Here is a 12,592-nt window from a genome sequence, read left to right as displayed (position 1 = left end):
TGACTTGTTCTGCTCTTTTTCTATTTATTTGAACACAGAGCTGCTGGCGTACTGTTTCAAATCCATGGGGTTTCAACGTTTGGTAATATGTCACAAGGTATCGTTTTAAAAGAAATCTATTAGCATTGTGGTGGTGGATGGCACCCGTTGTAAAGTCACTCAAGGATGCCAAGATCACACTGCACGAAAGTCTAAAATCTACTTGTCGAGTTCGATTTAAGTGTAATTCAGGCGCAAAATCATCTCATGATCTTTTTCAACCCTTGCACACCTCAAAAAAAGCCACTGAGATTTTTAATTTTTTTTTGTGTATGATCTCTTAACGGAGAAATCCAGGAGAGTCACTATCATCCGGACGTGGCTAACACTGATTAGCACGGTGAAACTGCTTTTTTAAACCACTAACACTGCTCAAAATAACACCAAACCTCTGCAGCAGCATGAGAAGAGTCCTTACACATAAAACGTCACATTGTTGGTGAAAACGGAGTTTGTTAAATAAGTGTTTTTAAAGACTTACCAACTGGCCCCTGTACCAGCTCCTCTCATAGTAAAGTCCATTAAAGTGGATTACCAAAGGAAGGAGTCCATTGGTGCTTTATTTTATGTGTAGGGACTCTTCTCATGCTGCTGCAGAGGTTTGGTGTTATTTTGAGCAGAATTAGTGGTTAAAAAATAGGTTTTAATCAGTCACCGTAATGCCCCGAGCTAATCAGTGTTAGCCACGTCCAGATGTTAGTGACTCTCCCGGATTTCTCCGTTCATAGTTGTTACACAAAAAAAACTGTCTCCATGGCTTATTTGATGTAAGTACCGAAGAAGACCATGGGATGATTTTGCGCCAGAATTGCATTTAGGGTCTATTTTCATTAAGAACTAAACTAATCAATTAAAATGTCCTAAATCACCAAACAACCTGTTATGTTCAATAAAAAGTCTAAAACCCACAGATACTCAATTTACTATCATGAAAGATTAAAAAAAATGAAAATATTTACATCAGTTCAGCTGGAAAGTTGATGTTTTCTTATAAAATGACTCATTGTTGCAGATTGATCCGGTAGTTTGACTCTAAATTAAATATAAATGCTGCCGTGCTCGTTCTGACCACCAGAGGGCGCCCCCTCACCACTCCTTACACTTCAAAGACTTCTGACACAGACACTGTGATAAATCTCTCTTTATTAAAATATATCAAGCATTTTTCAAAAAAATAAAATTACAACTCTGTTTCCCCCGGTCCACACTGATACAGCACACTGTCTGCTGAACCAAGACGCGTCAGTGGTGTCTAAAACCAGGTTCTTATTAATATTATCCTTTAAAGAGCGGATTAAAAACATTAAACCTTTTCCCCCAAAGTCCGAAAAGAGAGCAGGAAGCCTGTGAAGACGAAATGTCTAAAGTTCTCCGTGCTCCACAGTAGGAAAATAATGTGCTACTGACACTGCACCGGGAAAAGAGTGTTTTTTTTCCCACTTGTAAAAAGTGTCGTGTGTGTTAGTGCTGTGGAAACACTGACTGTGGGCGCGTATTAAAAGATGTGTGGTGGTGATCTCACAGGCAGGTTGGTTTAATAGGTTACAGGGAGCAAATGAAGCACAGGGGAGAGAAATAACACAAGGGATCCAAAAATAACCGATCTGCTCTGCTGGTGTGTCACTGAAGTATGTTGCGTTTGTGTTTAATCCTGTCTCACTCTTCTTCTTTAGGGGAAATAAGACATTTCACCCTGTATGTTTAGTGCACTCTTGGGTTTTGCATGCTTTACTTTCAAACCCCCCCCCCCCCCCCCCCCCCCCCCTTGTCCTCCTCAGTCCTGGACGCAGTCTAGTCGGTTCCCGTGCACCCAGTAACAGATCTGTGCGAACTTCAGAGGGGTGATGCGCACGGCCACGTTGTAATCCCGGTTCTCCCCGTCTATCTCCAGCCACTGGTGTCCGGAGAAAATACCGATGACCTTCCTTTCCCAGCGCTCTAGACTGTTGTCCCACACTCTCCCGTACACCCCAGAGCCGCTGGCCCCGGGTCGGGCGTCACAGTGCTGGTATATCAGGTCGCTGGACTCCTCTTCCACAGGGCAGAATCTGTACACCAGCTCCCCGGATCTGTCGCTGTCAAAGCCAGAGAAGTGGATGCGATGACCTGCCAGGTCGTCAGAGGAGGGAGCCACGGAGAGGCGCATGAAGGGACGCCGGTGAGGCCAACGCAGCTCCAGCAGTGCGTAATCAAAGTCCATGCTGACCTCCTGAGGGCCCTGGATCCAGCCCTTTGGCACACGGGTGCGTTTGACCCTCACCCAGCGCACCAGAGGCTTCTTGGAGGAAGTGAGGCCCGCTTTGGTGCCGTTGATGGACGGAGGAATCAGGAATCCCACCCTGAGCTTCCGCGCTCCTTTCACATAATCCTTCCCATCATGCACACAGTGGGCAGCTGTGAGGACGTGCAGCTGAGACACGAGAACGCCGGTGCAGCCGGTGGAGATGCGCACGGCTGTGGAGAAAGGGTAATCCAACAGGAAGTTGTCACCTTGGATGTTAAAACGTCCGTCTGCTCCGTAGATCTGCCGCCTCACGCGTTTGTGCCCGGGCTTTACTCTCGGTCTTCTCCTCGGTGACGGGGTGGCGGAGTGATCTCCATCGGACTCCTCATCACCCTCCACATCTACGGTCGTGAGAGTGCGGGAGCCGTCCGCGTACAGCGTCTCGAAGGCCAGTTTCTCCGTGAGCTGCTCCTTCTTCCGGGCCTCCTGCTCTCCTCTGTGGAAGCAGCTGGAGTTGCAGTGAGTGGTGAAGTCCAGCTGAGTGTGAGCGCTGAAGCGGGAGCGGATGAGAGGCGTCGGCGCGTGAGGGACGAGCGTGGGGACGTGGACGGCCGGAGGGTGGGGAGGTTGCAGAAGGGACAGGGTGAGCTGGAGGAGCAGGAGCAGGTGAACCAGCAGGAGGGAGCCCTCGCGTGGCGTCATCGTGGTGACGGAAAACACTGAGGTGACAGAGAATAAACACATAAGAAGGAAGAGAATTACTTTATTTATCCCTGCAAGGAGAATTACATTTGTTATTATACCTGTTACACACACACACACACACACACACACACACACACACACACACACACACACACACACACACACACACACACACACACAAACAAACAGGACCTATATACATGCAGTTAATGGAGAGATGTCAGAGCTGCCAATGGACCGGCGCCCCGAGCAGTTGGGAGTTCGGTGCCTTGCTCAACAGCGCCTCGGCAGTGCCCAGGAGATGAACTGGCATCTCTCTAGCCACCAGTCCCCGCTCCATTCACGGTCCACACGGGGACTTAAATTGCATGGATTCCTACTTGTTTGTCAAGACAAACAAACTGTAATCCCCCATAAATCTGGACTCTTTCACATTTGATTGTTAATCACAGCAGTGATTTGTGCGCTCAGCGTGCAAAACCAAATGCTGCAACGCGCGCCTCGAGTTTCCTCTGGCGTGGCGAGGCAAGGCAACAATGGCCCTGTTGTTCCCATAAGATAGATTACCGGGGAAAATAGGATTTCAGCCCGATGGAAACAAGTGTTTTAATGTCCGTTTGGTACCAAAGTCGCAGACGAATTCCAAAAGCGCAGAAAAAAAAGCGCAATTAAAGAGGAAGCAAAGCGGCCACAGACATAGCTGAGTGGTCAACGCTCTAAAAGGGGAAAAATGCAGCGTGGGATTACTTCAGACAACATTTTAAAAAGGCATCAGATGTTGTTTCTTAGACACAGACAGTCTGTGTTACACTGGGAGAGAAGTAGGGAGGGTACAGTAAAAAAAAAAAGCGTAAATCAAACATGCGTCAAAGCTCAGGGTGAAGAAGTTGCTGTCCATCAAACATTAACTACTTCACAGTGTTCCTGGAGGCTTTCAGGGCAGATTAGCAGCCACAAGGAGATACTTGATCCCCTCTTAAGGCTGTGGGCCAGGAGGCACTCATGGCATGAAGAAGGCAGGTGTGTAAAAAAAAGTGAAAAGAAACAAGTCGAGGCATGGCTGCGGAACAGAGCATTAGCCCCAACAAAGGGCAGGGTGGGGCCTGTCCACACACCTCTGGCTTCTCTTGTAACACTACAAAGAAGGTAGAGGTAGAAAAAGGAGCTCCTGTAGAGGAGGGAAAGTACAAACTTCCTTCCACGTTGACGTGTCAGAAACCTGACAGCTGTGGCAGTTACAGAGGATCTCAAGTGGCACATTGGCGGCTGCAGACGCGTTAATCTGGTACATAAACCTGCAGTACAACTTATTAAATAACAATAAAAGTGATGTGTTTATGACCACTCTTAACCACTGTGGTCAAACACATGTATTGTAAGGGAATTTAAAAAAATGTAAAGCCATGAAGTAACTGTTTTCAGAGCTTGTGTCAGTGTGGAAACACATTGTTTGACTCTTAAAGCAACATTTTCAAAGCTCCAAGCCCCAAAACCGCAGCTCTCCCAGAGTTTTCAGACATTCATCCTGATGGAAACCACAGGGAAATGATCCAGAAGACGTCTTCATGCAAAAGTGACAACACATAACCAGCGTTGAGTGTCTAAGTGCAGTAAATAGAGCTTGGAGATTACGGTGTATCTTTAAGGTGCATATACATGTGCATGAAATCTACTCTCTCAGTACCAAAATAACACTGTCAGGTGTCCAAAAGTCTCCAGTTTACCAGTCTGAAGTCTATAAAACCCCCTGGGATCATATCTTGTCTATTCATTTAACTTGAATGTGCTATTTTGAATGCAAAGGTGCTATTTAAATCAAATTAACTTGCCTTGCCTGACATGATGCATGCAGCAAAGTCAAATGAAGTTCAGCAGAAGATGACTGAAGGATGATTTGAGACTAAGGAACAGTATGAGAACACCAGAAACCTCATGAAGACTTTCCTTAATTTCAAACTCTTATTTTGTAGTCTTGTAGCCTGAATACTCACCTGGCACTTGTTTGCATAAGGCTGTAAACACTCCTTTATTCTCTGTATGTAAAGACCTGTAAGGGCATGAGTGTGGTGGACATGTGATGCAGGGTGAATAGGAGTTAAATCAATAATCTAATCCTTTACCTCCTGATTAGAGATCGATGGTCCGTGTTTACATCCCAGTCAAGGTTTCCTCCCCATCAGACGAGTCCCTCGGGATCATTCCCCCGGTTTTCCCGCATCCTCTCCGGTGACAGGCAGGTAGTTTCTCCGTGCTCGCCCTCCAGAAGGAAAACCTTTTTTTATTTTTATTTTTTACAGCGTGCACAAATAAAAGCGCCAGATGCTGTTGAGTCTCCCTGGATGTCCGGCACCGCCAGTCCTTTTTCCTCAGACACAGAGCCACAAATAAAAGTCTCTAGACTGAACAGGAGTGTTGACTCTCTCCGGAGCGTCGCTGCCTCACGGTCCTAGCGCCCCAGTTAGTTACCGTTTACAGGGGCGATCCTAGAGTCTGCTGGGCTCTGGGCAAAAAGAGCACAGGGGCCCCCTCAAACCATCGCTGTTAAATAATCTGACATCAAAATTACAGAAATGTAAACATTTTTTTTTATTTCACATGCACATTTGATGTTTTTTATTTTCAAAATATTAATAAAAAAATGTCATTTAAAGGAAGAACAATAAAAAATAGAGCAAAAAAATTAAGTTTTCTGTCAACTTGCAAATTCAAAGCTGCAAGAAAACGGATGTTTTTGGGTGACGATGCATCTTTTAATGCATTATACGCTGTCATACTGTTCTGCATTGTCAGTTTAACATCATACGGCATACACCAGGGGTGTCAGACTGATCCAGTAAAGGGCCGCTGTGGCTGCAGGTTTTCATTCCAGCCAAGCAGGAACACACCTGACTTGACTTATTCAATCACCCGAATCGCCTTCACACAGTTGGTTTGTTGGATCAGTGTGTTCTTGTTTGGTTGGAATGAAACCTGCAGCCACAGCAGCTCTGTACTGGATCAGTCTGACACCCCTGGCATACATGCTTAACATTTAATGCGGGGACAATCAGCATGACTGATGCGTGTTTTTCTTTCTTACTCAGATAATAAAAGTTTCCATCGTATTTGTGAAAGCTGGGTCATGACCGAAAGAACCAGGTCGCGGGTGCCAGCGCCCAAAATGGGATTTCTCAGGAGGGTGGCTGAAGTCTCCCTTAGAGAGAGGGCGAGAAGTTCAGCCATCAGTAAGGAACTCGGAGTAGAGCCGCTGCACCTTTGCGTTGAAAGGAGCCAGTTGAGGTGGTTTGGGCATCTAGTAAGGATGAACCCTGGACGCCTCCCTAAGGAGGTGTTCCAGACACTACCAGCTGGGAGGAGGCCTCGGGGAAGACCCAGGACCAGGTGGAGAGATTATATCTCCACACTGGCCTGGGAACGCCTCAGGATCCCCCAGTTAGAGCTGGTTAATGTGGCCCGGGAAAGGGAAGTTTGGGGTCCCCTGCTAAAGCTGCTGCCCGCGCGACCCGACCCCGGATAAGATGTTAAAGATGAGTGAGTAACTGATCATATTTGTCATTTTAGTTTTAGTCTACAGCTACGCCCAAACAAGAAAACTCTTGTTTCTGGCATTTCACTGTACTCTAATGATCATGATGAACACCGTGATAGATGTAGACCTGAACTGAACACCAGCTCCTGAGACGGCAGCTGGCAGAGAGAGGACTGTTGAGGCATGTTGGCAGCAGCGTTCCCCTCGTCCTCCGCTGCCTGACCTTGATCTCCAAGAGCTCTTTCATGTCTCATTCAGGATCTCTGTGAACATGGGGAATTTGGGAAGCCGCGCACCGACGCTCCCATGGGGTTTGTTGTCAGCTTCAGGGGTGCCGAAACAGAGCTCCCAGTCACAGGGACAGTGCTTTCAGGAATGTGGAGGAATCTCCCAACAAGGACACAAGTCAGACTGTCGGCACAATGCTCCTGCTGTTGGTCCTCGGAGCGAGCGTCACCCCAAAGGAAACACCTACCGGACCTGCTCCTCTCCCCGTGTAATAAAATCTTCAGCTGGTGCCGTTTACTGCAGCCCGAGCAGTGTAGTGCTGACAGATGAGGCGTAAGGTATATTCCCTCAGAAATATGGAGGGAAAGGATCGTGGATGCGAATAAAGGTAGAAGGCAAAAAAGGCCAGAGAGGTGTGAGTGTGTAACTGTGCAAACATGCTGTGTGGTGATGGTATCACTCTGTCTGTCTGTCCGTCTGTGTACTACAGAGAGTAAGCACAAGAGGCTTCCTTTGTGTGTGTGTGCATGTGTGCGTGTGTGTGTATGCATGTGTGCGTGTGTGTGTGTCTGGCACTGAGCTACTTGGCATTTCTATGTGGATTCCTCTGTTTCCATTTGCTCTTCCTTCTTCCTCACAAACAAGTTCTGCTTTTATTATTTTCCAGCACGAATCCTCCTCATTACAGAACGAAGGGAAAATGTATTATTACTTTTTTGACGTACTATAATATGATTATTTATGAGATTTTTGTGGGACACAATATTCTATGACTTTTCTTGACTATGCTATGACTGCATTAGACAGGCCATCCTGTGACTGATTTAAGCATTTTCGGACAAATTATATTTTGACTAATTTTGACTTTTTTGGACATATTATACTATGACTTTTCTTTATTTTGGCTTCATTTTTAGGACATGTTATATTTTGACCATTTGTGTATATTTCGACACACTATACTATTACTTTTTTTTTGGGGGGGGGGGGGGGGGGTTATTCTTTGGACACACTATACTATGAATTTTCTTGACTTTTTTCAACAAATTATGACATGACTGTTTTAGACACACCATCTTGTGATTCACTTTTGCAATTTTTGGACATATTATATTTTGACCATTTTTTGGGGGGGGGGGGGGGTTATTCTTTGAACACACTATACTATTTACTCTTGATCTTTTTCAACAGACTATGCCATGGGTGCTTTAGACACGCTAACCTATGACTGATTTGAGAAATTTTTGGACATATTTTGACCATTTTTAACAACAAAAAACACAAAAAACAAACAAAAAGTGTTGACATCCTATACTATGACTTTTCTATGACCTTTCTAACTATGCCATGCCTGCATTAGACAAACTATCATGTGACGTATTTAAGCAATTTTTGGACATATATAATATTTTGACCATTTTCAACTTTTTTCAACATGCTATACTATAATTTTTTTTTTATGATTTTTTGGGTATGACATACTATTCTGTGACTTCTTTAAGACTTGATGACATACTATTCTGTGACTTTTTAAGATTTTTGGCAGACAGACAGTCTTTTCTAATTTACTAGCCGCCCCCCTGTTTCCAGTCTTCATGCTAATCTTAGCTGACCTGCTTCTGGCTGTAGCTACATATTTATAGGACAGACATGAGAGTGATATTTTTATTTACATATCTAATCATCTAACACTTAGAAAGAAAGAAAATCAGTACATTTCCTAAAGTGTTAAACTAGGCTTTCAATTAAAAGCATAGTAACAGTTAGATTATTTCTCTGGTATTTCAGTCTAACTCTTGCCAAGAAAGCAAGCCTTTATTTTTTGAAAACGGTATCAAAGCTTCTTTCACATAATTGAAATTTCCCAGTACATTTTTCTGAATTTGTCAACCTGTGAAGGCTACACGGTTGTGTAGTGGTTAGCACTGTCGCCTCCCAGCGAGAAGGTTCCATGTTCGCATCCCGACCTGGGCCTTTCTTTGTGGAGTTTGCATGTTCTCCCCGTGTCTGCGTGGGTTTTCTCTGGGTACACCGGTTTCCTCCCACAATCCAATGGATACTCTAAATTGCCCTTAGGTGTGAATGGTTGTCTTTCTCTGTTCGTCTCTATGTGCCCTGTGATAGACTGGCGTCCTGTCCTGTCCGATCGGCTCCGACGACCCCGGGATAAGTGGTTGAAGATGAATGAATGAATGTCAACCTGTGTAAATTAATGCATTCAGTAGGAAGCCTCGTCAAGACAAAGGTGTCCCACCTGTCTCCTGCTGTCGTACGGTAGATTTGCAGCTTCTTGTTCAACATGTGTTTTAAGGTTCGTTCATGGTTCAGTTTTCAGATGGGGCACCTGCAGTAGGTTTGACAGCTTAAAAGGGAAGTCTGCCCTTAAACTGTTAAAAACAGCTGTCGGCCGTATATCTTTCATTTCCGAAAACCGTTTGTTTTGTCTGACAGGGTTTCTTCAATTGTTCAGGCTTTACCTGAAGGGGCCGGAGCCTCGAAGCTCACGCTGTTGGAAAAGTGTAAATAACACTCTGGACAGGTCTAACACAAACACTCATAGATCACATCCTAGACTATACATTTGCCTGGCTTGCGTGCATGCAGAAGGACATTCACTTGAACGCCAGCAGAACATATCAACTCCAGATGAAAGAATCGACCCTGTGACACCGACACACTGCTGCTTCTGTTTGATGGTGTCATTTTACTTCCCACTGCACTGCAGACCGTGAGCTCGACGTCACACATTATGCTCTTTCATGTGTGGACACCAGGTGGGAAGGTCACTTTAATGGTCACCCTCTATGTAGCATCTGGTTGGTCATTGGGTGTGACTGTGCGAGCGGGCCTGAACAGACCAGATGCAAACATGAGCGCTTTTTTTCTCGGGTGATTTATTGAGTAACACTGCACAGAGAGTACAGCACATGCTTGCCAAAGACATTACCATTTACAGCCATTTTTAAATGATTTTTCTGGGATTAAATGACTCACACCTTTAAAAACTCTACTTTTCTGTTCATGATGTAAGTATAAACTTTTGCATTCGGCCGTCCAGAAGACTGAGTATCTGCAGCCAGCCGCTCTGCCACTCCTGTTCTTTGACACAGTGGCGCTTTAACCTAAATGCTAACATCCGCATGCTAACATGATTTACCTGATGGTGGTGCTAGATGAAAAGTCAGAGGATCATCAAAATTCTTACAGTTCATCCTGAGAAGAACATTAACGCCTGCACAAAAGTTTATTGTGATCCATGAACTATTGGGAATGTATCACCAGTCGGACGCCCTCCGCTTAGTTACGTTCAAGAAAAGACAGTGGTTTGGTTTAAAAGAAGCCCTTTCTGGCAGAAAACCCTGAAGGCTAACTTCTCCTGTGAGTGCCTTCTGGTAGTCCAGTAACTTTTATTCTGGCCTCGGATTGGCTGACAACTTCTTGTTGTTCTTGTTGTTCTTGTTCTTCTTCTTGTTCTTCTTCTTGTTCTTCTTCTTCTTCTTGTTCTCGTTGTTTTTGTTCTTGTTCTTCTTCTTGTTCTTCTTCTTGTTCTTGTTGTTCTTGTTGTTCTTGTTCTTCTTCTTGTTCTTCTTCTTGTTCTTCTTCTTGTTCTTGTTCTCGTTGTTCTTGTTGTTGTTGTTCTTGTTGTTGTTGTTCTTCTTCTTCTTCTTCTTGTTCTCGTTGTTCTTCTTGTTCTTGTTCTTCTTCTTGTTCTTCTTCTTGTTCTTGTTCTCGTTGTTCTTGTTGTTGTTGTTCTTCTTCTTCTTCTTCTTGTTCTCGTTGTTCTTCTTGTTCTTGTTCTTCTTCTTGTTCTTGTTCTTGTTCTTGTTCTCGTTGTTCTTGTTGTTGTTGTTGTTGTTCTTCTTCTTCTTCTTCTTCTTGTTCTTCTTCTTCTTGTTCTTCTTCTTGTTCTTCTTCTCCTTCTTCTTCTTGTTCTTCTTCTTGTTCTTGTTCTTGTTCTTGTTCTCGTTGTTCTTGTTGTTGTTGTTGTTGTTCTTCTTCTTCTTCTTCTTCTTGTTCTCGTTGTTCTTGTTGTTCTTCTTGTTCTTCTTGTTCTTCTTGTTCTTGTTCTTCTTCTTGTTCTTCTTCTCCTTCTTCTTTACATGATGTACACAGCCTGTTGGTTTGGCATGCTCTTGACAGCACTTCACTGTGTTCTTGCGTTTTCATTTACAAAAGAGATTTTCTTTAAACAGTGCTGGCGTTTATGGGAAAGACAGAGACACTAGTTTCTCCTCCAACATGAAAACCAGAAAATAGAGATGTGAACAGAGGCTGTAATGCTCTTACACATGTATACAGTACAGTTTAATATGTTCTTCTGCTTCTTGTAGTCATCAAAAACAAATTTTGAGGTGGAAAAACTTATAACCTCTTCACAAAACCACTGGAAAATACAGTGAACACGGATATTTAGCATAGTCATTTGTGTATTTTCCCTCCTCTTCATGTCTGTCTCTTTAACACGGAGGTCCTGAAGGTCAGTGACCTTCCACCTAAACCTCCTGACCCCCCAATCCACAACACTCTCACACTTTCCAAGATGATTCATTTAAGATAACAAAAACATGCCTCAGAGACCCACTTTTTTCCCCCCTCTCTGGAGAAACGACTGTCATGTTCATTAACACCCGACCACTTTTCAGGGAAGTGCGTTATTAGTCTGTCAATGACCGACGGGGGGAAGAGTGGAAAAGGAATAAAATGAAAGCCACCAGGTTACCAGCTGCCTTTGACGCTCGTGTCTTCATAATCATTCGGTGTTTGTGCAGGATTCCCTAATATGTGTCATTACTGGAGAAGCTGCCGGGGCTGAGCGCGTTCAGCCCGGAGGATTCCAGATGAGTGAGTTCACGCTGGGTTAGCGTGAGCAGGCATACCTTAAATTTCCATGGAAATGGCGCTGTGGCACTGAGCGCAAGTCAAAGCCTGTAACGGCTCCGTATAGTACAGAGTTCATCCCTTATATATGCTCCCTCGTGTGCAAATTAGACCGGGTTAAATACATTTGCACATTAAGGTTGGGGGAGCAAAGACGAAGATCACGGTGGCCCGGGGGGGTGGGAGGAGACTCGCGCGAGCGTTGAGCTGACATGCTGTGAGGGCCCCACGACAGTTTCTGTAAGCAAATGGGGATTTATCAACGGGATCACAGGGTTTTCTCCGGACTCTTTAATCTGATAATTGGCTTCAGATTCAAACAAGACATCTGAGCCTTAAAACAGTAGAGTGAACCTTTTGTAACAATCCTGACCCGCTCTCGGCCAGACCCTTTTGTCACCAAGGAGCCGCAGAAACTGAATCCAGGGGGACCGCGAACACAAAGAATGTCCCCTTTCTCCTCTCCAGACTCTGTGTTTTATGTCCCCTCTTCTTTTCCATCTGTATATATTTATTGCTTCATCAAAGCCCTCCCATCCCATCTGTCTGTCCTCTATCTGTCCTCGTCATCAGGTCGAAAACAGAGCGGACATTTTCCACATTTTCACTCCACGTGTTGTTGCAGCACTTGACAAAGAGCTTCATCGGTGCCAGGAATGATCTTTTCAGACGTTACATTTTCCTTCCCTGATAAATATCTCGTCCTCCTGTCGAGCAGATACCCCTCCCGCCGTTGTTCCCCGGTCCTCCTGCAGGGCCTTGTGGGTACGTATTCAGCCCGACTTCCCCTCGGCATGATGTCATTTCAGTTTGGCTGCATGAGCTGTAAGAGGAAAAGAGAAAAAAAAGGAGAAACACAGTTAGCAGAAACAGAAACTAAGGAATGCAAGCTGTGATGAAATCCATCAGGAGAGTGGTGGAGAGTGTGTCTCCTCGTATCTTTAACCAGTCCGGGCAGAGCGAAGGGTGTAGGAGAGAGTCTGCTGCTG

The 12,592-nt window shown here is 44.8% G+C and overlaps 1 protein-coding gene across 1 annotated transcript; it reads right to left on the bottom strand.

Annotated features, from left to right (window-relative positions):
• Positions 1–1,181: 1,181 nt before the first annotated feature.
• prss23 (serine protease 23) lies at positions 1,182–5,339 on the bottom strand. The gene is made up of 2 exons (XM_083914728.1): positions 5,089–5,339; positions 1,182–2,982 (listed from the first exon to the last, which is right to left on the bottom strand). The coding sequence occupies exon 2, from the start codon at positions 2,963–2,965 to the stop codon at positions 1,814–1,816; it is 1,152 nt and encodes a 383-aa protein (XP_083770854.1). The 5' UTR covers positions 2,966–2,982; positions 5,089–5,339; the 3' UTR covers positions 1,182–1,813.
• Between the last annotated feature and the right edge of the window lie 7,253 nt (positions 5,340–12,592).

Source organism: Echiichthys vipera (genome assembly GCF_963691815.1).
Source record: "Echiichthys vipera genome assembly, chromosome: 6".
Classification (NCBI taxonomy): domain Eukaryota; kingdom Metazoa; phylum Chordata; class Actinopteri; order Perciformes; family Trachinidae; genus Echiichthys; species Echiichthys vipera.
The sequence above is the reverse complement of the archived record's forward strand: the minus strand, read 5'-3'. Positions and strand labels throughout refer to the sequence as shown.

Excerpts from the sequence above, each read along its gene's own strand:
- prss23 (XM_083914728.1), bottom strand. The coding sequence starts at position 2,965 with ATGACGCCACGCGAGGGCTCCCTCCTGCTGGTTCACCTGCTCCTGCTC.